The sequence below is a fragment of the Nerophis lumbriciformis genome, linkage group LG18 (assembly GCF_033978685.3).
Source record: "Nerophis lumbriciformis linkage group LG18, RoL_Nlum_v2.1, whole genome shotgun sequence".
Classification (NCBI taxonomy): Eukaryota; Metazoa; Chordata; class Actinopteri; order Syngnathiformes; family Syngnathidae; genus Nerophis; species Nerophis lumbriciformis.
The window spans coordinates 30747501-30775000 of NC_084565.2; the positions used below are offsets into that span (position 1 = coordinate 30747501).

At 39.2% G+C, this 27500-nt stretch overlaps 2 protein-coding genes across 2 annotated transcripts in view; both read left to right on the plus strand.

The window, feature by feature from the left end:
* LOC133617479 (uncharacterized) overlaps positions 1 to 21570 on the plus strand; it is a 23468-nt gene extending 1898 nt beyond the window's left edge. Inside the window, exons 2-16 of the mRNA XM_061977412.1 lie at positions 3385 to 3774; positions 3840 to 3944; positions 5905 to 5964; positions 7104 to 7160; positions 10354 to 10413; positions 11531 to 11587; positions 13651 to 13710; positions 14842 to 14898; positions 16642 to 16701; positions 17728 to 17904; positions 18767 to 18835; positions 18937 to 19018; positions 21186 to 21272; positions 21349 to 21370; positions 21446 to 21570. Coding sequence (XP_061833396.1) covers positions 3385 to 3774; positions 3840 to 3944; positions 5905 to 5964; positions 7104 to 7160; positions 10354 to 10413; positions 11531 to 11587; positions 13651 to 13710; positions 14842 to 14898; positions 16642 to 16701; positions 17728 to 17904; positions 18767 to 18835; positions 18937 to 19018; positions 21186 to 21272; positions 21349 to 21361 — 1334 coding nt within the window. The 3' untranslated portion in view covers positions 21362 to 21370; positions 21446 to 21570. The remainder of the gene's footprint in view (positions 1 to 3384; positions 3775 to 3839; positions 3945 to 5904; positions 5965 to 7103; positions 7161 to 10353; positions 10414 to 11530; positions 11588 to 13650; positions 13711 to 14841; positions 14899 to 16641; positions 16702 to 17727; positions 17905 to 18766; positions 18836 to 18936; positions 19019 to 21185; positions 21273 to 21348; positions 21371 to 21445) is intronic.
* Positions 21571 to 26994: 5424 nt separating this feature from the next.
* Positions 26995 to 27500, plus strand: part of LOC133618112 (uncharacterized) — a 6146-nt gene continuing 5640 nt past the window's right edge. Inside the window, exon 1 of the mRNA XM_061978581.1 lies at positions 26995 to 27322. Coding sequence (XP_061834565.1) covers positions 27130 to 27322 — 193 coding nt within the window. The 5' untranslated portion in view covers positions 26995 to 27129. The remainder of the gene's footprint in view (positions 27323 to 27500) is intronic.

A 27500-nucleotide genomic window follows, 5' to 3' on the forward strand; every position in this document is an offset into this window, starting at 1 on the left:
TCTAACAGGAGTCGGCTATAGTGCTAAAAGTCTTACCGAAAAAATTATTGTCAAAGATCCTCTACAGAGCGCTGTACCACTCTAAAGGACCAGCTGCAAACGCACCAGTCCAAGATCCTATATGTTACAGGAGCCTTCAGCTGTTTTTGAGGTGCTACTGCAAAAATGCTAATTAAATATCCTCTATATGACAGGAATAATTGTGCTGTTTTTGAGGCGTTACAGCAAAAAAGCTTGTCAAAGATCCTCTCTATAACAGGAGTACTCCTTTTTTTAAATGTTTTTATTTTTAGAATTTACTGCAAAAACGTGTTTCAAAGATGCTTTATTCGACAAGAGCGCAATGTTGTTTTTGTGTTGCTACTTTTAAGAATACTTGTCAAAAGTCCTCCATATGATGGGATTCTTCTGCCGTTTTTGTGGCGCTAGTGCAAAAAAGCGAGTTGAGAATTTAATGATACAACCACAAAAAAAACTTGGCTCTCCAAGTACCACCATAATGACCAACATTAAAATACAGTAGCGCAGTGGGCCTATGTATTCATTAAAAACAATGCAGTTTTTGAGAATATACTGCAAAAAAGCTAATTAAAGATTATTGATACAACAGCAGTTCTCTGCTGTTTTGAAGGATTCACTGAAAATAAGTGTTTCAAAAATGCTCTAAACGACCGGAGCACTTTGCTGTTTTTGAGAATGTACTGCAAAAAAGCTGCTGTAGTTAATGACAGAATTAATACAACAGAAGTCCTCTGTTTTTTTTTAAGGATCCACTGCAAAACATGTGTGTCAATGATGCTTTATTCGACACAAGCTCTCTGCTGTTTTTGTGGAACTACCTCAAAAATACTTGTCAAAGATCTTCCACAGTATATGGCAGGATTCCTCTTCTATTGTTGTGATGGTAGTGCAAAAAAGCTCGCCAAATATCTTCTAAATGACAAGTCCTGTGCTGTTTTTGAGAACATACTGCAAAAATGTGATTTAAATATGCTTTATTCTACAGGAGTGCGAGATTGTTTTTGTTGCTCAACTTTAAGAGTGCTTGTCAAATATCCTCCATATGACAGGAACACTGTGCTGTTTTTGAGGACATACTGCCAAACAGCTACTCAAAGGTTATTGATGCAACAGAAGTCCCCTGTTGTTTTTAAGAATCTCCTGCTAAAATAAAAAGTTTCAAATATGCTTTATTCCACAAGAGTCACTTGCTGTTTTTGAGAATATAATGCAAAAAATCTAGTTAAGGACTATTAATACAACAGAAGTCCTCTGCTGTGTTGAAGGATTCACTGAAAAGGTGTTTCAAAGATGCTTATTCGACAAGTCATTTGCTGTTTTTGAGAATATACTGCAAAAAGCTAGTTATAGATTATTAATACCACAGTTCTCTGCTGTTTTGAAGGATTCACTGAAAACAAATGTTTCAAAGATGCTTAATTTGACAAGAGTCATTTGCTGTTTTTGAGAATGTACTGTAAAAAAGCTAATCAAAGATTATTAATATAACATACATTCTCTGCTGTTTTGAAGGATTCACTGAAAATAAGTGTTTCAAAAATGCTCTAAACGACCGAAGCACTTGGCTGTTTTTGAGAATGTACTGCAAAAAAATCTGCTGTAGTTAAAGACAGAATTAATACAACAGAAGTCCTCTGTTTTTTTTAAGGATCCACTGCAAAAATGTGTTTCAAAGATGTTTTATTCGACATGAGCTCTCTGCTGTTTTTGTGGAGCTACCTCAAAAATACCTGTCAAAGATCTTCTACAGTATATGACAGGACCCGAAAATGTCAGAAAATGCATATATTTTGAAAAAATGTTTTAGCTAAAATGTCGTAAGGGGGGACCCTTACACAAAAATAAAAAAAAAACGGACTTGCTTCAGCAGCACAATACTGGTCCTGTAGTTGTAGGAGATGTCTCGAAACGTCATCAGGAGTCTCGACAAAACCCGAAAATGGCATAAAATGCATATTTTTGGAAAACTTTTTTAGCGAAAATGTCGCAAGGGGGCACCCTTAAACAAAAATTAAAAAAAACAAAACAGACTTGCTTCAGCAGCACAATACTGGTGCTGTAGTTGTAGGAGATTTCTCGAAACATCAGGAGTCCCGATAAAACCCAAAAATGGCAGAAAATGCATATTTTTGGAAAACTTTTTTCCGCTAAAATGTCGTAAGGTTGAGAAGGTTTATTTGCACAAAAATAAAAATAAAAAGAACTTGCTTCAACAGTACAATAATGGTGCTGTAGTTGTAGGAGATGTCTCGAAACATCATCAGGAGTCCCGATAAAACCCAAAAATGGCAGAAAATGCATATTTTTGGAAAAACTTTTTTACGCTAAAATGTCGTAAGGGGGGGCCCTTACACAAAAATAAAAAAAAAACGGACTTGCTTCAACAGTACAATACTGGTGATGTAGTTGTAGGAGATGTCTGGAAACGTCATCAGGAGTCCCGATAAAACACGAAAATGGCAGAAAATACATATTTTTGAAAAAAAATGTTCCCTAAAAATTCATATGGGGGACCCTTAGACAAAAATGTAAAAAAACGGACTTGATTCAACAGCATAATACTGGTCCTGTTGTTGTAGGAGATGTCTCGAAACGTCATCAGGATTCCCGATAAAACCCGAAAATGGCAGAAAATACATATTTAAAAAAAAAAGAAATTCGCTAAAATGTCGTAAGGGGGGACCCTTAGACAAAAATTTAAAAAAAAAGGACTTGCTTCAGCAGTACAATACTGATCCTGTAGTTATAGGAGATGTCTTGAAACGTCATCAGGAGTCCCGATAAAACCCCAAAATGGCAGAAAATGCATATTTTTGGAAAACTTTTTTTCGCTAAAATGTCGTAAGGGGGGACCCTTAGACAAAAATGTAAAAAAAACGGACTTGATTCAGCAGCACAATATTGGTGCTGTAGTTGTAGGAGATTTCTCAAAACATCATCAGGATTCCCGATAAAACCCCAAAATGGCAGAAAGGGCTAGTCAAAGATCCTGTATAATCAGGACACTACACTGTTTTTGAGAATATACTGCAAAAAAGCTACTGTAGTTAAAGACAGAAAATAATACAACAAAAGTAACCTGCTATTTTCAAGGATCTACTGCAAAAATATGTTTCAAAGATGCTTTATTGGACATGAGCGCTCTGCTGTTTTTGTGGCGCCACCTCAAAAACAGGATTCCTCTGCTGTTTTTGTGGTGGTAGTGCAAAAAAGCTTGCCAAATCTCTTCTAAATGACGAGTTTTGTGTTGCTTTTGAGGACCTTCTGTACAAAGGGCTCGTCAAAGATCCTGCATGGTCAGGACACTATGCTGTTTTTGAGAAGCAAATGCTGACTAACTGTCCTTGTCTGAATATCCACCAGGCAGTTCTTTAGCGGGGACCTGCTCAGGGTGGACGTATCACCACTCCAGCACCACCATGAACTGGAGCCAGGCCCGGCAGTGGTGCAGGAACACCTACACGGACATGGTGGTCATCCAGAACCAGGACGAGAACGACAAGCTGGTCTCCGTCTTGCCAAACAAGACCTCCAGCCCGTATTACTGGCTGGGACTCACCGGGACGCGGAAGGACTGGACCTGGGTGGGGAACAACAGCACGTGGATAGGCGAGGAGTCCTGGGCGGAGAAAGAGCCCAACAACAAGCACAACGTGACGGTCTGCGTGGAGATCTACGTCAACAACGGAGAGAACCGAGGGAAGTGGAACGACGAGAAGTGCCGGCAGAAGAAATACGCCGTGTGCTACCAAGGTGGTGTCCGTGTGGCAGGCGGGGGAAGCACCTCTCTTGATGTTCCTCTTTCTTTGTCCTGACAGCTCAGTGCAATGACACAATATGTGGACCAGGGCGATGTCGGGAAGTCGCCAACAACTTCACCTGCTTGTGTGACGCTGGCCTGCAGGGAAACACAAGTCACACAGGTAAGAAGGTACTTAGTTTACATTTAGGACTCAGGTGTCAAACTCAAGGGCCGGGGGCCAGATCTGGCCTGCAAACACCAGAAAATGACATGTCAATAAAGTACTTGATATTTTCTCACTAAATGTAATTTAATTTGTGTCCTTTTGACAGAAAAAGTATATGTACTGCTTGAAATTGCTTGCCTTTTAATCTTTAGATCGGTAGGTTGTGAGTTGAAACCCCGGCCGAGTCATACCAAAGACTATAAAAATGGGACCCGTTACCTCCCTGCTTGGCACTCAGCATCAAGAATTGGAATTGGGGGTTAAATCACCAAAAATGATTCCCGGGCACAGCCACCGCTGTTGCTCACTACTCCCCTCGCCTCACCTGATCAAGGGTGATGGGTCAAATGCAGAGAATAATTTCGTCACACCTCGTGTGTTTGTGACAATCATTGGTACTTTAACTTAACTTAATAGTATCCAATATTGCAACAAATATTACAGTATTTGATCATATTTTCCAAACATGTTATTGTCTAAATAAAAATACTTAACTTAACTAGTGTTGTTCCGATACCAATATTTTGGTACGAGTACCAATATTTTGGTACCAGTACCAAAATGTATTTCGGTACCTTTCGGTACTTTTCTAAATAAAAGGGGACCAAAAAAAATATCATTATTGGCTTTATTTGAACACAAAATCTTACAATACATTAAACATATGTTTCTTATTTCAAGTTTGTCCTTAAATAAAATAGTGAACATACAAGACAACTTGTCTTTTATTAGAAAGTAAGCCACAAAAGCTCCTAATTAGTCTGCTGACATATGCAGTAACATATTGTGTCATTTATCATTCTACTATTTTGTAAAAAAAATTAAGGACAAGTGGTAGAAAATGAATTATTAATCCACTTGTTCATTTACTGTTAATATCTGCTTACTTTCTCTTTTAACATGTTCTATCTACACTTCTGTTAAAATGTAATAATCACTAATTTTTCTGTTGTGTGAGACTATCAGTGGTACTTAAACTTTAACTTTACTTTACATAAGAAATTTGGGTATCAATCCGATACCAAGTAGTTACAGGATCATACATTGGTCACATTCAAAGTCCTCATGTGTGCATGAACATATTTCCTGAGTTTATAAACATAATATACATTTTTAAAAAACGAAAGAAGATTTTGTGACACTAAATAATATCGATGTAATCATAGTAGTATCGACTAGATACGCTCCTGTACTTGGTATCATTACAGTGGATGTTAAGTGTAGATGCACCAATGGCGTTTGTTTATATTGTACCGAACCGGAAGATTCTGGGAATTTGTTCTGTAGTGTTTATGTTGTGTTGCGGTGCAAATATTCTCCCAAAATGTGTTTGTCATTGATGTTTAGTATGTTTTCATATTATGGCACATGTTTATGACAGTGTTGGCGTTGTTCCTATGCCCTTGTGTGTTTAAGGTCAAGATGATTGTCTTGTTGGTTCATGATCAGGCATAATTAAGTTTAGGTTAGACTTTGTCAACTATAGACCATTTATAAATATCCATTGTCATGTATAGTACCGGTACAGCTATCACTCGTCTTACAGGGACGATTTTTGAAATAAATGTAATTGATATGTCTCCATGGAGACAAGAATTAGTGGTTTTGAAGGAGTTACGAAATTGCTGCCCACTAGCTAGCCATGTTTTTTCTTCCTGAGGGCGTTTTGGTGTTATAACATCACCTTTATCCCTAGTTATTTAGCTTAAATGTGCATACTAACAGATAATAATAATTAGCCTTGTCACTTATCATATAAAAATGGCTTTCACTTTTCAGTATAGAGCCCTTGGTGGATAAAGTTAGGACACCCCTGTCATAGAGTGTTTTAAATGTTTTTTGTTGTTTTTTGACAAGATGTTTGTTGAAGAGAAGCAGTCAGAATGAAGCACATTATCATGTGATGTCATTTCAGCTGAACAGACTCCTAATGATATCGTGTTGGCTGGGACTTCTTTTCCTTCAACCTCTCACTGTGAGTATCACATTCAGTGCTGATTCAGACTTGTGTGTCCTGTCAACATCAACATAGAAATATGGTCAATGCTACAAAGTAAATTAATATCAAGATTAAGATCAAGAGTATTTTTAGTATTATTATTATGATTTCATTTTCCCCAATTAAATTAGTAGACATTGAAATAATCTGTTCTGCCATCCTAAAAGCATGTACAGTACATTTATTAACGAGGTCATATTGTCATTTTTTTTCTACATTTAAAACACTTTCTTGTGGTCTACATAACATGTGAAGGTGTTTTAAAAGAAAATGTTGCATGGATTATGTTTTCCAGCCGGTTTCTGACTGTCTCTTTAAAAAGCGCCATTTTATTTAAGTGTCGCTTTTCCCCATCAGCCATGTTGTAGTTTTTGGTGCTTCCATAGCGAGTCTACTGACAGATATGAGTTCAAACTAAACTATAGGCTACTGAGTATAAGAAATGACAACAGCGGAGGATGCATGTGCATGTACAAGACCCAAAACCAGTGAAGTTGGCACGTTGAGTAAACGGTAAATAAAAACAGAATACAATGATTTGCAAATCCTTTTCAACCTACATTCAATTGCATAGACTGCAAAGACAAGATTTTTAATGTTCGAACTGAGAAACTTGATATTTTTTTCCAAATAATCATTAACTTAGAATTTAATGGCAGCAACACATTGCAAAAAAGTTGGCACAGGGCCATTTTTACCACTGTGTTACATGGCCTTTCCTTTTAACAACACTCAGTAAACGTTTTAGGCTTCATATTGCGCCACACATTTTCAATGGGAGACAGGTCTGGACTACAGGCAGGCCAGTCTAGTACCTGCACTCTTTTACTACGAAGCCACGCTGTTGTAACACGTTGCTTGGCATTGTCTTGCTGAAATAAGCAGGGGCGTCCATGATAACATTGCTTGGATGGCAACATATGTTGCTCCAAAACCTGTATGTATCTTTCAGCATTAATGGCACCTTCACAGATGTGTAAGTTACCGATGCCCTTGGTGGATAAAGTTAGGACACCCCTGTCATAGGGTGTCCTAATTGTTGTTGTTTTTTGACAAGATGTTTGTTGAAGAGAAGCAGTCAGAATGAAACACATTATCATGTGATGTCATTTCAGCTGAACAGACTCCTAATGATATCGTGTTGGCTGGGACTTTTCCTTCAACCTCTCACTGTGAGTATCACATTCAGTGCTGATTCAGACTTGTGTGTGTCCTGTCAACATCAACATAGAAATATGGTCAATGCTACAAAGTAAATTAGTATTAAGATATTGTAGTAGTATTTTTAGTATTATTACAAAACCCGAAACCAGAGACGTCGGCACGGTGTGTAATTGGTAAATAAAAACAGAATACAATGTTTTGCAAATCTTTTCAACTTATATTCAATTGAATAGACTGCAAAGACAAGATACTTAATGTTAGAACTGAGAAACTTTTTTTTTTGCAAATAATCATTAACTTAGAATTTAATGGCAACAACACATTGCAAAAAATGTGCCATTGTGTTACATGGCCTTTCCTTTTAACAACACTCAGTAAACGTTTGGGAACTGAGGAGACCAAGTTTTTAAGCTTTTCAAGTGGAATTCTTTCCCATTCTTGCTTGATGTACAGCTTAAGTTGTTCAACAGTCCGGGGTCTCGGTTGTGGTATTTTAGGCTTCATAATGTGCCACACATTTTCAATGGGAGACAGGTCTGGACTACAGGCAGGCCAGTCTAGTACCCGCACTCTTTTACTATGAAGCCGCGCTGTTGTAACACATGGCTTGGCATTGTCTTGCTGAAATAAGCAGGGGCGTCCATGATAACATTGCTTGGATGGCAACATATGTTGCTCCAAAACCTGTATGTACCTTTCAGCATTAATAGTGTCTTCACAGATGTGTAAGTTACCCATGCCTTGGGCACTAATACACCCCCATACCATCACAGATACTGGCTTTTGAACTTTGCGTCTATAACAATCCGAACGGTTATTTTCCTCTTTGGTCCGGAGGACACGACGTTCACAGTTTCCGAAAACAATTTGAAATGTGGACTTGTCAAACAACAGAATACTTTTCCACTTTGCATTAGTCCATTTTAGATGAGCTCGGGCCCAGCGAAGCCAGCGGCGTTTCTGGGTGTTGTTGATAAATGACTTTCACTTTGCATAGTAGAGATTTAACTTGCACTTACAGATAAAGCGACCAACTGTAGATACTGACAGTGGTTTTATGAGGTGTTCCTGAGCCCATGTGGTGATATCCTTTACACACTGCTGTCACTTTTTGATGCAGTACCGCCTGAGGCATCGAAGGTCACGGGCATGCTGCTTCCGTGCAGTGATTTCTCCAGATTCTCTCAACCTTTGGATGTTTTTACAGACCGTAGATGGTGAAATCCCTAAATTCCTTGCAATAGCTGTTTGAGAAATGTTGTTCTTAAACTGTTCGACAATTTGATTGGGTATAAAAGCAGCTTCCATGAAATGCTCAGTCATTCACAAACAAGGATGGGGCGAGGGTCACCACTTTGTGAACATTGACGCATACACATTGCTGCCTTCCGTATAGGTAAGAGCGGAACCAATCCAGAGGGGTACCTCTCGATTGGTTCCGCTCTTACCTATACGGAAGGCAGCAATGTGTATGCGTCAATGATCACAATTCACCCTGTATGACCATAAATTATGGGGTTCCCCAGGGATCCATCTTGGGGCCTCTCCTCTTTATCCTATACATAAATGATTTTGTAAACTCCTCCGAAACTTTTCATAAAATAATTTTTGCTGACGATACAAATTTGTTTACCTCACACAGGAGCCTACACGATCTACAAGTAACTGTCAATTCAGAGCTTGTGAAAGTAGATTCCTGGTTCAAATGCAATAAGCTCTCACTTAATGTAAATAAAACAAATTTTATTCTATTTCGATCTAATAAAAACCGGACAAATACTGAGCACTGCCATATCAACATCAATGGGCAGGAAATACAGAGAGTGTACTCCACAAAATTCCTGGGGGTCATCATTGACGAATACCTCAATTTCAAATGTCACATTAGCCATCTGTTAAACAAATTATCCAAATATGTTGGCCTGTTCTTTCACCTTCGTCATTATCTTCCTCTTTATGCTCTACTCACACTATATAAAACTCTCTTTGAACCACATCTAAACTACTGTAATGTCATCTGGTGTAACACCTTCCCTACCTACCTCCACAAATTAGAATCTATGCAAAAGAAAATTATACGGGCCCTGTCATGGTCCAAGTTTAATGCCCCCACTCGACATCTATTCCATAATTATCATCTCTTAAGACTGACAGAGTTCAATATTTATCAAAATGCTTGTTTAACCTATCAAGTCATTTACAGTCTGAATTTAAGGCTCTGTAGCTTGGTTCCTATCTACCATCCCCAGCATGCCCACAACACTCGTAACTTAGATTTGATATCAGGGAAACATCGTTTACTGGATTGTACCGCTCGAAGTGTTGTATGCAGGGGACCAAAGATTTGGAACCGGCTTAATGAGAACCTCAAGATGCTGTATCCATTCTCCAACTTCAAAAATAAACTAAAAACTTATCTATTAACCACCTATATTTAATGCCTCATGTAGGGTAGACTACTGTTGGGTTTTGCATGGTTGAATGAATGTATGTATGTATGTGTATGCTTGCTTTAGTACTATTATCTTGTGTTAATCATATAGCGTTGTTTATTGTTGTTGTACTTGCTACCACGTTCCATCATTCCATGTATATTCCATCATTTCATGTATATTCTATCCTCTGGACCCCCTGTCAAAAGCTTCTTCTAGCTTATTTGGGGGACCCTTTCACATACCAACATCTTTAAATGATGATATTTTACTACTATTGTATTTGTTATATGGTATTGTGAATAAACTTGAAACTTGAAACTTGAATTTGCCCACGCATTTGTTCACAAAGTGGTGACCCTCGCCCCATCCTTGTTTGTGAATGACTGAGCATTTCATGGAAGCTGCTTTTATACCCAATCATGGCACCCACCTGTTCCCAATTAGCCTGTTCACCTGTGGGATGTTCCAAATAAGTGTTTGATGAGCATTCCTCAACTTTCTCAGTCTTTTTTGCCACTTGTGTCAGATTTTTTTTAACATGTTGCAGGCATCAAATTCCAAATGAGCTAATATTTGCAAAAAATAATATAGTTTTCCAGTTTCAACATTAAGTATCTTGTCTTTGCAGTCTATTCAAATGAATATTGGTTGAAAGGGAACTTCACTGGTTTTGGGTTTTGTAGTTAGCGTTGTCACTTATTATACAAGACGTTTGTTGAAGAGAAGCAGTCAGAATGAAGCACATTATCATGTGATGTCATTTCAGCTGAACAGACTCCTAATGATACCGTGTTGGCTGGGACTTCTTTTCCTTCAACCTCTCACTGTGAGTATCACATTCAGTGCTGATTCAGACGTGTGTGTCCTGTCAACATCAACATAGAAATATGGTCAATGCTACAAAGTAAATTAGTATCAAGATATTGACAAATTGTATGTGTATTTTCAGTATTATTATTATGATTTAATTTTCCCCAATTAAATTAGTAGACATTGAAATAATCTGTTCTGCCATCCTAAAAGCATGTACAGTAAATTTATTAACGAGGTCATATTGTCATTTTTTTTTCTACATTTAAAACACTTTCTTGTGGTGTGAAGGTGTTTAAAAAAAAATGTTGCAAAGATTGTGTTTTCCAGCCGGTTTCTCTTTAAAATGTGCCGTCTTATTTAAGTGCCGATTCTCCCCATCAGCCATGTTGTAGTTTTTGGTCCTTCCATAGCGAGTCTACTGACAGATATAAGTTCAAACGGCTACTGAGTATAAGAAATGACAACAGCGGAGGATGCATGTGCATGTACAAGACCCAAAATCAGTGAAGTTGGCACGTTGAGTAAATGGTAAATAAAAACAGAATACAATGATTTGCAAATCCTTCTCAACCTATATTCAATTGCATGGACTGCAAAGACAAGATACTTAATGTTCGAACTGAGAAACTTGATATTTTTTTCCAAATAATCATTAACTTAGAATTTAATGGCAGCAACACATTGCAAAAAAGTTGGCACAGGGGCATTTTTACCACTGTGTTACATGGCCTTTCCTTTTAACAACACTCAGTAAACGTTTTAGGCTTCATATTGCGCCACACATTTTCAATGGGAGACAGGTCTGGACTACAGGCAGGCTAGTCTAGTACCCGCACTCTTTTACTACGAAGCCACGCTGTTGTAACCCGTGACTTGGCATTGTCTTTCTGAAATAAGCAGGGGCATCTATGATAACGTTGCTTGGATGGCAACATATGTTGCTCCAAAACTTGTATGTATCTTTCAGCATTAATGGTGCCTTCACAGATGTGTAAGTTACCAATGCCCTTGGTGGATCAAGTTTGGACACCCCTGTCGTAGGGTGTCCTAATTGTTGTTGTTTTTTGACAAGATGTTTGTTGAAGAGAAGCAGTCAGAATGAAGCACATTATCATGTGATGTCATTTCAGCTGAACAGACTCCTAATGATACCGTGTTGGCTGGGACTTTTCCTTCAACCTCTCACTGTGAGTATCACATTCAGTACTGATTCAGACGTGTGTGTCCTGTCAACATCAACATAGAAATATGGTCAATGCTACAAAGTAAATTAGTATCAAGATATTGTAGTAGTATTTTTAGTATTATTACAAAACCCAAAACCAGCGATGTCGGCACGTTGTGTAATTGGTAAATAAAAACAGAATACAATTGTGAAGACGTCTCTGTCTCGGGTTCTTCTGGGACCACAGGAAAGGGCACAACACTCTGCTTCGGCGTTTTACAATTCTTTTAATTATATTCTTACACAAGTCTCTTTTGGCTTTTCAGCTCTTCTCCTCCTCACAATGTCTCTCCTTTGGCTTTTCAGCACTCTTCCTTGGCTTTTTCTCTGCTTTCCAGGTCCGCCCTCCTCTCATGGTCTCCGACGCTGCTTAATAAAGGAACAGGTGATTAGATAACTCGTTCCAGCTGAGTCATCCACTCACCTGTCTGCTGCTTCATGGCCGGCCTCCGCACACACCCCGCCCGCAGGGAACGCGTGAACCACGCCCCTCTCCACAAAAATGATTTGCAAATCTTTTCAACTTATATTCAGTTGAATTGACTGCAAAGACAAGATACTTAATGTTAGAACTGAGAAACTTTTTTTTTGCAAATAATCATTAACTTAGAATTTAATGACAACAACACATTGCAAAAAATGTGCCACTGTGTTACATGGTCCTTTTAACAACACTCAGTAAACGTGTGGGAACTGAGGAGACCAAGTTTTTAAGCTTTTCAAGTAGAATTCTTTCCCATTCTTGCTTGATGTACAGCTTAAGTTGTTCTACAGTCCGGTGTCTCGGTTGTGGTATTTTAGGCTTCATAATGCGCCACACATTTTCAATGGGAGACAGGTCTGGACTACAGGCAGGCCAGTTTAGTACCCGCACTCTTTTACTATGAAGCCGCGCTGTTGTAACACATGGCTTGGCATTGTCTTGCTGAAATAAGCAGGGGCGTCCATGATAATGTTGCTTGGATGGCAACATATGTTTCTCCAAAACCTGTATGTACCTTTCAGCATTAATAGTGTCTTCACAGATGTGTAAGTTACTCATGCCTTGGGCACTAATACACCCCCATACCATCACAGATACTGGCTTTTGAACTTTGCGTCTATAACAATCCGAACGGTTATTTTCCTCTTTGGTCCGGAGGACACGACGTTCACAGTTTCCGAAAACAATTTGAAATGTGGACTTGTCAAACAACAGAATACTTTTCCACTTTGCATTAGTCCATTTTAGATGAGCTCGGGCCCAGCGAAGCCAGCGGCGTTTCTGGGTGTTGTTGATAAATGACTTTCACTTTGCATAGTAGAGATTTAACTTGCACTTACAGATAAAGCGACCAACTGTAGATACTGACAGTGGTTTTATGAGGTGTTCCTGAGCCCATGTGGTGATATCCTTTACACACTGCTGTCACTTTTTGATGCAGTACCGCCTGAGGCATCAAAGGTCACGAGCATGCTGCTTACGTGCAGTGATTTCTCCAGATTCTCTGAACCTTTTGATGATATTACGGACCGTAGATGGTGAAATCCCTAAATTCCTTGCAATAGCTGTTTGAGAAATGTTGTTCTTAAACTGTTCGACAATTTGCTCACGCATTTGTTCCCAAAGTGGTGACCCTCGCCCCATCCTTGTTTGTGAATGACTGAGCATTTCATGGAAGCTGCTTTTATATCCAATCATGGCACCCACCTGTTCCCAATTAGGCTGTTCACCTATGGGATGTCCCAAATAAGTGTTTGATGAGCATTCCTCAACTTTCTCAGTCTTTTTTGCCACTTGTGTCAGATTTTTTTTAACATGTTGCAGGCATCAAATTCCAAATGAGCTAATATTTGCAAAAAATAATATAGTTTTCCAGTTTCAACTTACGTATCTTGTCTTTGCAGTCTATTCAAATGAATATTGGTTGAAAAGGAACTTCACTGGTTTTGGGTTTTGTAGTTAGCGTTGTCACTTATTATACAAGATGTTTGTTGAAGAGAAGCAGTAAGAATGAAGCACATTATCATGTGATGTCATTTCAGCTGAACAGACTCCTAATGATACCGTGTTGGCTGGGACTTCTTTTCCTTCAACCTCTCACTGTGAGTATCACATTCAGTGCTGATTCAGACGTGTGTGTGTCCTGTCAACATCAACATAGAAATATGGTCAATGCTACAAAGTAAATTAGTATCAAGATATTGACAATTTGCATGAGTATTTTTAGTATTATTATTATGATTTAATTTTCCTCAATTAAATTAGTAGACATTGAAATAATCTGTTCTGCCATCCTAAAAGCATGTACAGTACATTTATTAACGAGGTCATATTGTAATTTTTTTTCTACATTTAAAACACTTTCTTGTGGTCTACATAACATGTGAAGGTGTTTAAAAAAAAAATGTTGCAAAGATTGTGTTTTCCAGCCGGTTTCTCTTTAAAATGTGCCGTCTTATTTAAGTGCCGATTCTCCCCATCAGCCATGTTGTAGTTTTTGGTGCTTCCATAGCGAGTCTACTGACAGATATAAGTTCAAACGGCTACTGAGTATAAGAAATGACAACAGCGGAGGATGCATGTGCATGTACAAGACCCAAAACCAGTGAAGTTGGCACGTTGAGTAAATGGTAAATAAAAGCAGAATACAATGATTTGCAAATCCTTCTCAACCTATATTCAATTGCATGGACTGCAAAGACAAGATACTTAATGTTCGAACTGAGAAACTTGATATTTTTTTTCCAAATAATCATTAACTTAGAATTTAATGGCAGCAACACATTGCAAAAAAGTTGGCACAGGGGCATTTTTACCACTGTGTTACATGGACTTTCCTTTTAACAACACTCAGTAAACGTTTTAGGCTTCATATTGCGCCACACATTTTCAATGGGAGACAGGTCTGGACTACAGGCAGGCCAGTCTAGTACCTGCACTCTTTTACTACGAAGCCACGCTGTTGTAACACATTGCTTGGCATTGTCTTGCTGAAATAAGCAGGGGCGTCCAAGATAACGTTGCTTGCATGGCAACATATGTTGCTCCAAAACCTGTATGTATCTTTCAGCATTAATGGTGCCTTCACAGATGTGTAAGTTACCCATGCCCTTGGTGGATCAAGTTTGGACACCCCTGTCATAGGGTGTCCTAATTGTTGTTGTTTTTTGACAAGATGTTTGTTGAAGAGAAGCAGTCAGAATGAAGCACATTATCATGTGATGTAATTTCAGCTGAACAGACTCCTAATGATACCGTGTTGGCTGGGACTTTTCCTTCAACCTCTCACTGTGAGTATCACATTCAGTGCTGATTCAGACTTGTGTGTCCTGTCAACATCAACATAGAAATATGGTCAATGCTACAAAGTAAATTAGTATTAAGATATTGTAGTAGTATTTTTAGTATTATTACAAAACCCAAAACCAGTGAAGTCGGCACGTTGTGTAATTGGTAAATAAAAACAATACAATGATTTGCAAATCTTTTCAACTTATATTCAATTGAATAGACTGCAAAGACAAGATACTTAATGTTAGAACTGAGAAACTTTTTTTTTTGCAAATAATCATTAACTTAGAATTTAATGGCAACAACACATTGCAAAAAATGTGCCACTGTGTTACATGGCCTTTCCTTTTAACAACACTCAGTAAACGTGTGGGAACTGAGGAGACCAAGTTTTTAAGCTTTTCAAGTGGAATTCTTTCCCATTCTTGCTTGATGTGCAGCTTAAGTTGTTCAAAAAGTCCGGGTTCTCGGTTGTGGTATTTTAGGCTTCATAATGTGCCACACATTTTCAATGGGAGACAGGTCTGGACTACAGGCAGGCCAGTCTAGTACCCGCACTCTTTTACTATGAAGCCGCGCTGTTGTAACACATGGCTTGGCATTGTCTTGCTTGGATGGCAACATATGTTGCTCCAAAACCTGTATGTACCTTTCAGTATTAATAGTGTCTTCACAGATGTGTAAGTTACTCATGCCTTGGGCACTAATACACCCCCATACCATCACAGATACTGGCTTTTGAACTTTGCGTCTATAACAATCTGAACGGTTATTTTCCTCTTTGGTCAGGAGGACACGACGTCTACAGTTTCCGAAAACAATTTGAAATGTGGACTTGTCAAACCACAGAACACTTTTCCACTTTGCATCAGTCCATTTTAGATGAGCTCGGGCCCAGCGAAGCCGGCGGCGTTTCTGGGTGTTGTTGATAAATGACTTTCACTTTGCATAGTAGAGTTTTAACTTGCACTTACAGATAAAGCGACCAACTGTAGATACTGACAGTGGTTTTATGAAGTGTTCCTGAGCCCATGTGGTGATATCCTTTACACACTGATGTAGCTTTTTGATGCAGTACCGCCTGAGGGATCGAAGGTCACGGGCATGCTGCTTATACATTCAGAGATTTCTCCAGATTTTCTGAACCTTTTGATGATATTACGGACCGTAGATGGTGAAATCCCTAAATTCCTTGCAATAGCTCGTTGAGAAATGTTGTTCTTAAACTGTTCGACAATTTGCTCACACATTCGTTCACAAAGTGGTGACCCTCGCCCCATCCTTGTTTGTGAATGACTGAGCATTTCATGGAAGCTGCTTTTATACCCAATCATGGCACCCACCTGTTCCCAATTACCCTGTTCACCTATGGGATGTTCCAAATAAGTGTTTGATGAGCATTCCTCAACTTTCTCAGTCTTTTTTGCCACTTGTGTCAGATTTTTTTTAACATGTTGCAGGCATCAAATTCCAAATGAGCTAATATTTGCAAAAAAATAATAAAGTTTTCCAGTTTCAACGTTAAGTATCTTGTCTTTGCAGTCAATTCAATTGAATATAGGTTGAAAAGGATTTGCAAATCATTGTATTCTGTTTTTATTTACCATTTACACAACGTGCCAACTTCACTGGTTTTGGGTTTTGTAATTAGCGTTGTCACTTATTATACAAGAAGAAGAGAAGCAGTCAGAATGAAGAGAAGCAGTCAGAATGAAGCACATTATCATGTGATGTCATTTCAGCTGAACAGACTCCTAATGATACCGTGTTGGCTGGGACTTCTTTTCCTTCAACCTCTCACTGTGAGTATCACATTTAGTGCTGATTCAGACGTGTGTGTGTCCTGTCAACATCAACATAGAAATATGGTCAATGCTACAAAGTAAATTAATATCAAGATATTGACAATTTGCATGAGTATTTTTAGTATTATTATTATAATTTAATTTTCCCCAATTAAATAAGTAGAAATGGAAATAATCTGTTCTGCCATCCTAAAAGCATTACAAAATGTACAGGAAACTTATTGACGGGGTCATATTGTGATTTTTTTTTTCTACATATAAAACACTCTCTTGTGGTCTATCAATCAATCAATTAAAGTTTATATATAGCCCTTAATCACAAATGTCTCAAAGGGCTGCACAAGCCACAACGACATATCTACATAAAATGTGAAGGTGTTTTTTTTTGTTTTTTTTTAAATGTTGCATAGATCATGTTTTTCAACCGCTTTCTGGCTGTCTCTTTAAAATGTGCCATCTTATTTATAGGCTACTGTGTATAAGAAATGGCAACAGCGGAGGATGCATGTGCATGTACGGGCCAGTCTGCCCCACGACAAGTGGATAGAGAAAAATAAGGAGCTTGTTGACTATAATGGCGGACTAGCACTTAGCACTTTATCCCACATATGGCTTGTTTGGCGCAAGTATTTATAAATATCTCCGCAATGCCCTCATAGTTTGATTTCAAATTTTCAGGACTTATGCAGATGCCAAATACACAAAAACAGGTACTAATAGGTAAGAAAAGTTGGTGTTGCATAATGGGTTCCCTTTAAGTCACTGCCCTGTCATACGAGTGTAAAACAAAGTATATACAGTACAGTTCATATTATGATGTGGCAATCTAAGTTTTTAACATTAAGTGTAAAAAGAAGTGAACCACCATAAACTGGAAAATAAACCACCATATTTGTGGGTGTCTGGAACAGATGCATTGGATTTACATTATTTCTTATGGGGAAAATGTCTTTGGTTTTCGTACGATTTTGGTTTAGTAACGAAAAATGAGGTACAACTGTACTAAACCTGTGTTCCCCCCAGCTGTGCACTGCACCCACCTGGCACACCCGGACGGATACCTCAGCTGCGCAGAAGGGAATCACACCGTCAACTCCACCTGTCGGTTCAAATGTCACCGAGGCTTCCTGATGATCGGCTCGCCCGAAGTCACCTGTGGGGCGACGGGGGTTTGGAGCAGCCCCGGGCCAGCTTGTGCACGTAAGTCATCAACGTGTCAGAAATGACATTTGACATGCTTTAGAGTAGTCAGTGCACAGCTTTGTAAGATTTACTATGCACTAAAAATGAGTCAACACAGCCATTTGTGTCTAATTAGTTGACCCCACCACCACGAAGGAAGCGTATCTTCTGATATTACAGTATATGTTGGAATTCACTGCGCCCCAGTGATGGCAGCACTCGTGCAGTCCCCGATCATGACGCTACCACTATCAGGCGAGCGGATTTCCATAATGTTACTTAACATGTACTTGGACTTAGACAAACTTTATTGATCCACAAGGAAAATTGTTTCACACAGTAGCTTAGTTACAAAGGATGGAAAGGATAAGTATGGAAAGGATAATGCAGGTATAAAGTAGACTAAAAATGTACCATAGTAGCAATACAAAATATAACATATATGTAATATTTATTTAATTTAATTTGAATTATTTAACATGTATTCATTTATAATAAACAAAGTCATGTTTCCTTCAAATAGCACTCGTGCAGCCCCAGACCATGATGCTATGATAAATAAAGGAACACATCTATTGACTCTCACACTATATATTGGAATTTGCAGCTCACCCAGTGCTGACAGCACTCGTGCAGGCCATGACGCTAACCCTACCAGACGAGCATCTGTTCATAATTATATACAGTACTTCAAATACTGTAGAGGTTATTGTTTCCCTCAATGTACTGCGGCCCACCCTGGCGTGTCGGCAGCACTCGTGCACCCAGACAATGAAGCTGCCACTACAAAATTCAGAACGTCTCAATTTCCCCTTGGGGATTGATAAAGTATTTCTAATTCTGATGTTACAGTACATGATGAAATTCATGTTTTCCTTAGTGATCCGCAACTCACCTAGTGTCTGCAACACTCATGCAGCCCCAGGCCATGACACTGCCAACACTAAAGGTGTGTATCTGAACATCACAGTGAACCACCGCTCACCATGACGCTACGACCACTAATTGAGCATATCTATTGACGATCACAGTATATGTTGAAATTTGCAGCTCGCCCAGTGCCGACAGCACTCGAGCACTCCCAGACCATGACGGCACCACTACCAGACGAGCGGCTTTTTAGAACGACACGGTATACATACACTGCTAATGTTCATGTTTCCTTCGTGGAACCGCAGCTCACCCGGTGGCGGCAGCACTCGTGCATTTACCAGACCATGAGGCTACCACCGCTAAGGCGGTGTATGCTAGAATATGCAACTCACTGAGTGCCGACAGCACTCGTGCAGTCCCAGACAATGAAACTACTCTTAGGATAGTCAGAATGTTACAGTACATGTTGGAAATCATGTTTTCATCAGTGAACCACAGCTCACCCAGTGGCAATAGCACTCATGCATTCCCAGACCATGCGGCTACCACCACTGAGGCAGTGTATGCTAGAATATGCAACTCACTTAGTGCCGGCAGCACTCGTGCAGTCCCAGACAATGAAACTACTCTTAGGATAGCCAGAATGTTACAGTGCATGTTGGAATTCATGTTTTCGTCAGTGAACCGCAGCTCACCCAGTGGCAGCAGCACTCGTGTTCTTACCAGACCATGCAGCTACCACCACTGAGGCAGTGCATGCTAGAATATGCAACTCACTGAGTGCCGGCAGCACTCGTGCAGTCCCAGACAATAAAACTACTCTTAGGATAGTCAGAATGTCACAGTACATGTTGGAAATCATGTTTTCATCAGTGAACCGCAGCTCACCCAGTGGCAATAGTACTCGTGCATTCCCAGACCATGCAACTGCCACCACTGAGGCAGTGCATGCTAGAATATGCAACTCACTTAGTGCCGGCAGCACTCGTGCAGTCCCAGACAATGAAACTACTCTTAGGATAGTCAGAATGTCACAGTACATGTTGGAAATCATGTTTTCATCAGTGAACCACAGCTCACCCAGTGGCAATAGCACTCGTGCATTCCCCGACCATGCGGCTACCACAACTAAGGCAGTATATGCTAGAATATGCAACTCACTTAGTGCCGGCAGCACTCGTGCAGTCCCAGACAATGAAACTACTCTTAGGATAGCCAGAATGTTACAGTGCATGTTGGAATTCATGTTTTCGTCAGTGAACCGCAGCTCACCCAGTTGCAATAGCACTCCTGCATTCCCAGACCATGCGGCTACCACCACTGAGGCAGTGTATGCTAGAATATGAAACTCACTTAGTGCCGGCAGCACTCGTGCAGTCCCAGACAATGAAACTATACTCTTAGGATAGTCAGAATGTTACAGTACATGTTGGAAATCGTGTTTTCATCAGTGAACCACAGCTCACCCAGTGGCAATAGCACTCATGCATTCCCAGACCATGCGGCTACCACCACTGAGGCAGTGTATGCTAGAATATGCAACTCACTTAGTGCCGGCAGCACTCGTGCTGTCCCAGACAATAAAACTACTCTTAGGATAGCCAGAATGTTACATTGCATGTTGGAATTCATGTTTTCGTCAGTGAACCGCAGCTCACCCAGTGGCAGCAGCACTCGTGCATTTACCAGACCATGAGGCAACCACCATTACGGCAGTGTATCTTCCGAATATCACAGTGTATGTTGAAATTTGCAGCACTCGTGCAGTCGCAGAGCATACAGCCACCACTAGGATATTTAGAATGTTACAGTACATGTTGGAATTCATGTGTTCCTCCGTGATCCGCAGCTCACCTCGTGTCGGCAACACTCGTGCAGGCCCAGGCCATGACACTATCAACACTAAAGGGGTGTATCTGAACATCACAGCATATTAGAATGAGCAACTCCCACATGCCGCCAGCACTCATGCACTCTACCACTACCAGGGGAATGATATTCGCAATGTCACATACATGTTGGAATTTATGTTTCCCTTCAGTGAACCACAGCTCCCCGGTGCAGAAGGAACTCATGCTGCGCCGACCACTGCCAAAAGAGCAGGTGTTCAGAATATGTTGGATTTTTTCCCCCACGTTTTGACAGCACTCATGCATCATAGGCAAGACACGTGTATGTTGCCACTTACTTGTGTTGCCAGCTGCTTTGACAACAATGGCTGGGTTTCACCTCTTTTTCGGTGCTTCCATACTAGCTGCACACTGACTACTCTCAAATATATCCAAGTTAACTTTCTATAGTATTGTCTCTTGTGACAATGCAGCCATACAAATGCCTGCGAACATGTGAGGGGTGTACTACCCCTTGCAAGATATTGTGTTAGTACTTTTTAAAGGTGAAATATGTATAATGCTTTTTTTTCTCAGGGTACAAAACCATCCTGATGGCTCTCGCAGGTTTCTGCGCTTTCACCGTTTGCTGCTGCTTCTGCATTTGTGGCCTCATGAACAGAAGTAAGAGCTTTTTACTACCAATTGAGATACCCCAAATATAACAAAGAGTCATAATTTCTTCATACATTTGTTACAGGGAGGAAACCTAGCAAAGTGAGGTCAGTAAATGTCCATCAAGTATTAACCTTTTTAAAATGAAATTAAAATCACTTATGTTATTTTCTCCGCGCCAGGTTGACGGAGGAAGCGACAAGACCGCCAAGTGAGCTGAAGACATGACAAGCCATTTTTTTAATACAAAACCCAAAACCAGTGAAGTTGGCACGTTGTGTAATTCGTAAATAAAAACAGAATACAATGATTTGCAAATATTTTTCAACTTATATTAAATTGAATAGATTGCAAAGACAAGACAGTTATTGTTCGAACTGAGAAACTTGTTTTTTTTGTGTGCAAATAATCATTAACTTAGAATTTAATGACAGCAACTCATTGCAAAAAAGTTGGCACAGGAGCATTTTTACCACTGTGTTACATGGCCTTTCCTTTTAACAACACTCAGTAAACGTTTGGGAACTGAGGAGACACATTTTTGAAGCTTTTCAGGTGGAATTCTTTCCCATTCTTGCTTGATGTACAGCTTAAGTTGTTCAACAGTCTGGGGTCTCCGTTGTGGTATTTTAGGCTTCATATTGCGCCACACATGGGACACAGGTCTGGACTACAGGCAGGCCAGTCTAGTCTTTTACTACAAAGCCACGCTGTTGTAACACGTGGCTTGGTATTGTCTTGCTGAAATAAGCAGGGGCGTCCAAGATAACGTTACTTGGATGGCAACATATGTTGCTCTAAAACCTGTATGTACTTTTCAGCATTAATGGTGCCTTCACAGATGTGTAAGTTACCCATGCCTTGGACACTAATACACCCCCATACCATCACAGATGCTGGCTTTTGAACTATAACAATCCGGATGGTTCTTTTCCTCTTTGTTCCGGAGGACACGACGTCCACAGTTTCCAAAAATAATTTAATATGTGGACTCGTCAGACCACAGAACACTTTTCCACTTTGCATCAGTCCATCTTAGATGAGCTCGGGCCCAGCGAAGTCGGCTGCGTTTCTGGGTGTTTTTGATAAATGGCTTTCACTTTGCATAGTAGAGTTTTTTTAACTTACACTTACAGACGTAGCGACGAACTGTAGTTACTGACAGTGGTTTTCTGAAGTCTTCCTGAGCCCATGTGGTGATATCATTTACACACTGATGTCGCTTTTTGATGCAGTACCGCCTGATGGATAAAAGGTCACAGGCTTGCTGATTACGTGCAGTGATTTCTCCAGATTCTCTGAACCTTTTGATGATATTACGGACCGTAGATGGTGAAATCCCTAAATTCCTTGCAATAGCTGGTTGAGAAATGTTCTTAAACTGTTTGACAATTTGCTCACACATTTGTTCACAAATCCATCATTTTTTGTGAATGACTGAGCATTTCATGGAAGCTACTTTTATACCCAATCATGGCACCCACCTGTTCCCAATTAGCCTGTTCACCTGTGGGATGTTCCAAATAAGTGTTTGATGAGCGTTCCTCAACTTACTCAGTCTTTTTTGCCACGTGTGCCAGCTTTTTTTAAACATGTTGCAGGCATCAAATTCCAAATGAGCTAATATTTGCAAAAAATAACAAAGTTTTCCAGTTCGAACGTTAAGTATCTTGTCTTTGCAGTCTATTCAATTGAATATAGGTTGAAAAGGATTTGTAAAATCATTGTATTCTGTTTTATTTACGATTTACACAACGTGTCAACTTTTTGTATAATGCCATTACATCAACATATTTTGTACATAAAGTAATTCTATACTGTAAACCACTAGTCATTTAATATACTTCAATGCTTTATATTGTTATATCATTACTTAGCACTCACCATAGTGTTTAAGTACATTGCAATGTTAATGCACTTATGTCGTTTTAAATATTAGGATTGTATCCAATTGTCTACTTAATGCTTTTCTGTGAAGTAAGTGGCGTGTACAGTGCTTGTTTTTTTTTTAAACCCTGTTTTGTCATGTTACAATATAGCCCCCCTTAATATTATATTTTAATATTTATATATTTAGTCATAAGGTCTGATGCACACAGTATTTGGTGTTTTGTTTTTAAATACAAGTGCAAACATTTGTAAAATCTTATTTCACTTTGTCATTATATTTTTGACACATTTGCATTTTTGCAGGATTTTGAAGAAAAAAACGGAATTTAATTAATGATTTTAATAGCAATATTGTTATTTTCCTGCCATCCAGTTTAAAATTGTCGTAGTGTTTGAAGTCTCAGAGGACCCACGATAGTGTATTGCAAGTGTCTTGTCCAAAATCGAGAATTTTGACAATTTAAAAGTGCTTTTTGTAAGCTATTCCGGGAACACACACTTTTGTGTGTCTGTAGCTTTAATGCTAATGAGCTTTATTTGCGCCTCTCTCCCACACCTGTGCTTTTGAGCAATTAAACAAAGTTTTGCGTATACTGTAATGTAACCCTGCACTTGTCCAAGGTAAAAAATGCCACATATCGAACAACAAACTAACATTAACAGGGAACCACACTTTTTTTGGAATTGAATGAAATCCTTCACAATCATTATAAGAGATTCTAAAGATGATTAAAAAATATGGCTAGTTAGAGTCACCATTGTAGCCTTCAACACCTTCCAAAACAACTTCAGAATCTTCCATCGACCTGTTGTCTGCTAGTGTAAATATGTACAATATTTACCATATTTTGGTCATTTTAAGCATTGCCGAAACATCTTTCTTCAGCACATTTTTTCTGTTTCCATAGTAGCGCAGCTTCCGCCAACAAATGGGTGTTCCTACTTGTGGAAACAAATGCGTGTGTGTTCAAATCATGGCAGACTTGGTAATAGACCGCAAAGATGGCTATTTTTGGACTAATGAGGATTCACAACCTTATCTTTTTGAAGCTGAATATACCGAGGATGAACTGCTGGTTATAAAAGCGAGCACAACAGCAGACGGGAAGCCAAGAGAGTGGTCGGCGTGACTTGGCGGTGTACATGTGAAGCGTGGAGCCAAGCTATGCTGATATAAATGGAGTGCTTACCCAAAAATAACTGGAAAATATTTCCCTGGCCAGCTGGACCAAACTTAAAACTGTCCATGGAGTGAGTCACTATATTATTGATCATGATAAACGCAGCACGTCATGCTTGTTATTAAAACTACATACGCTGTTGAGTTAGCTGTGTAAAAACATAACATAAAATGTGGGCTAATACTTTACAGATACTGTAATATGATTGTTCATGTTTTTCAGTCAGTACAGATTGGTGTCTTATCACATTGTGTTGTGCATTACAAACTCAAAAGCCATTTAGCTGCTAACAAGTACTTGCCAATTGAACTATAAATACAGAAAAATCATACTGAGAGGCGCTTGTCGCCACACACACTAAGTCAGTATGAATTGGGGGTGGCGTACGTGAGGGAGCAGGCGCTTGTGGCTATCATAACTTTTACTACGGAAAAAGCTTGCGGAATATGTTTTTAAAGAACAAAAACTTTATTTACACAGAAAAAAATACAAAAAAAGATATTTCAAGCTCTGCTAACTGAATGAATGTGACTACAAAGATGACGGATTATCTAGTAGGAAGGGGATACATATGGCCCCATCCGTCGCGGTTTACCTGACACATGAAACATAACGAATTTAGGGGTGCACTTTAGCCGATAGATGTGTTGAATATCTTGAAATGTGTTTTGTAATTCCACATTGTCAGTTGCTATGCAGAGTGGCACTTTCCACTATTTTCGGTAGACTGCACTACAAAAAAGAAATTAACCCCCCACCCCCCACCCCCCACCTTCCTGTCACGCGAAATCCACCCAGAAAAAACATCTACAAACTGGACTTTTAGATCAAACCGAAGGTGACCAGACTTTTATAATCGAAGTTCTTTACATGTATAAGAGCTTTTCCTGGAAAAGGCAGGTGCATGAACTTCACATTCACGTAAATGTTTCTTAATCTTATAAAAGTAAATAAAATAAGAAATATTTGGTACCACTGGGGCGTCACTAAAGAGCCGCATGGAGCTCGAAAGCCGCGGTTTGCTGACCCTAGCCTGTATTAACATAAATGAACGCAAATGAAATTCCAATTAGACGCCATGTACTTTTCTGATGTAAAAAGTAGTGGAAATTTACAGGTAGTCGAAAGAAAAGTGTAACAAAAACGCAATTTTCTGGCTGAGTTGATGTTAGGCACTGGTATTATCGTAACTCCATGTGCGATACGTGACCAAAACCATTTGTCATTATTAAGATGTATTTATTTCATCCTGTCCTATTTGCCCCTCCATACACAGGTTTGTGAAACAAATAAATATGTAATTAAATAAATAAATAATCAAATAATGAATTACATGGTGAAACAATGTATTCATGAATTGATGAATTAAAACAGGAAATAATTAATTAAAACATGGAATAATTAATTTGTGACATGATCCATCCATCCATCCATCCATTCCATGATTAAATAAAATAATTAGAATAATTAAATATTGAAAACTGTAATCATTAAATAAATGTATATACTTTTACATTAATTGAATCAATTATACATTGAATAATACATGTATTAATGCATTTCAAATATTAATTAAATAATGACACATTAAATACTGTATCATTCTGTCCCATTTGACCCCCCATACCTAATAATTAACCTTATGTATTATCCTGACTCACCTTTTTTGTCACACGATTAGCGAATTAAGAGTACTTTTGCAGTAATTTACCCATATTTCCCCACAATAACTCCGATATGGTAACAGTAGATAATATAGAGTGATTTGGAGTCCAGAACATCCATCCATCCATCCATTTTCTACCGCTTGTCCCTTACGGGGTCGCGGGGGGTGCTGGAGCCTATCTCAGCTGCATTGGGGCGGAGGGCGGGGTAATAATAATAATAATAATAATGATAACTGGGATTTATATAGCGCTTTTCTAAGTACCCAAAGTCGCTTTACATGTAGAACCCATCATTCACACCTGGTGGTGGTAAGCTACTTTCATAGCCACAGCTGCCCTGGGGTAGACTGACGGGGTACACCCTGGACAAGTCGCCACCTCATCACATATAGACAGACAACATTCACACTCACATTCACACACTAGGACATCCATCCATCCATCCATCCATCCATCCATTTTCTACCGCTTATTCCCTTTGGGGTCGCGGGGGGTGCTGGAGCCTATCTCAGCTGCATTGGGGCGGAAGGCGGGGTACACCCTGGACAAGTCGCCATCTCATCACAGGGCCAACACAGACAACATTCACACTCACATTCACACACTAGGACATATTTTGCTTTATTCATTATTAAAGTGTTTCTTATGTTGTATAATTCTGACTCAGTGTAGATGAGATCAAATAACATTTGTAAAAAAAAACAATTCTTGTGTTTTTATTAAATACATTGCAAAGACCCAAAATAAATAAGACATTCTATGACGATGTATGCACGTTTATGGTTGCCTTACACAAGCAGTACTTTTCTTTAGATTAAAGCAAAGGTAACATTTTCATTCATATTCACTCACAAAAATGTCAGTTAAAAAATAACGACGTCATAAACGTTATGATGAAATAGATTTTGCTTTGAACGTTCAATTATAAGCAACTCTTAAAAGATAAATATGTCTAGACTCGTTGCTAGTCGCTTAAAAAGGTTTAGAGGCTGCCTGTTGGTGGCAGTGATGTGACGTCCCTGACGCGCTTTCTGCGGTAAAACATCCATCGAAGAAGAACAAGGCGGAAGTAAGTGTCACGTCGCTGAGCATAAAGCTACTGTGATTCTGTTGTTTGTGACAAAAAAAATGTGTAAGGTTCAAATACTGAGAGTGTTGATGGAGCAGCGACTAAATGCCGCTGTTGAAGAAATATTTGGACTGTTTGAAAGAACAATAACAGAATACGAGGAGGAACTTTCTCGGACAAAGGAGGAAAACAAGCGTCAACGCCAACAGCTGGATGCTGCTTTGGAGCACAACGATGGGTCACACAGAGCAGGTTTGTTTACATTTTTTTACCCTGTTATACATTTTTTTTTCTTTAAAAAAAAAAAGTCCTCGAAAATTAAAACAGACAAGATGTTATGTGAAGATATGTCAACAACTCATAAAAATGACAGCAGATGCTTCACCTATAGCAGGGGTGTCAAAGTCATTTTAGATGGGGGGCCACATGG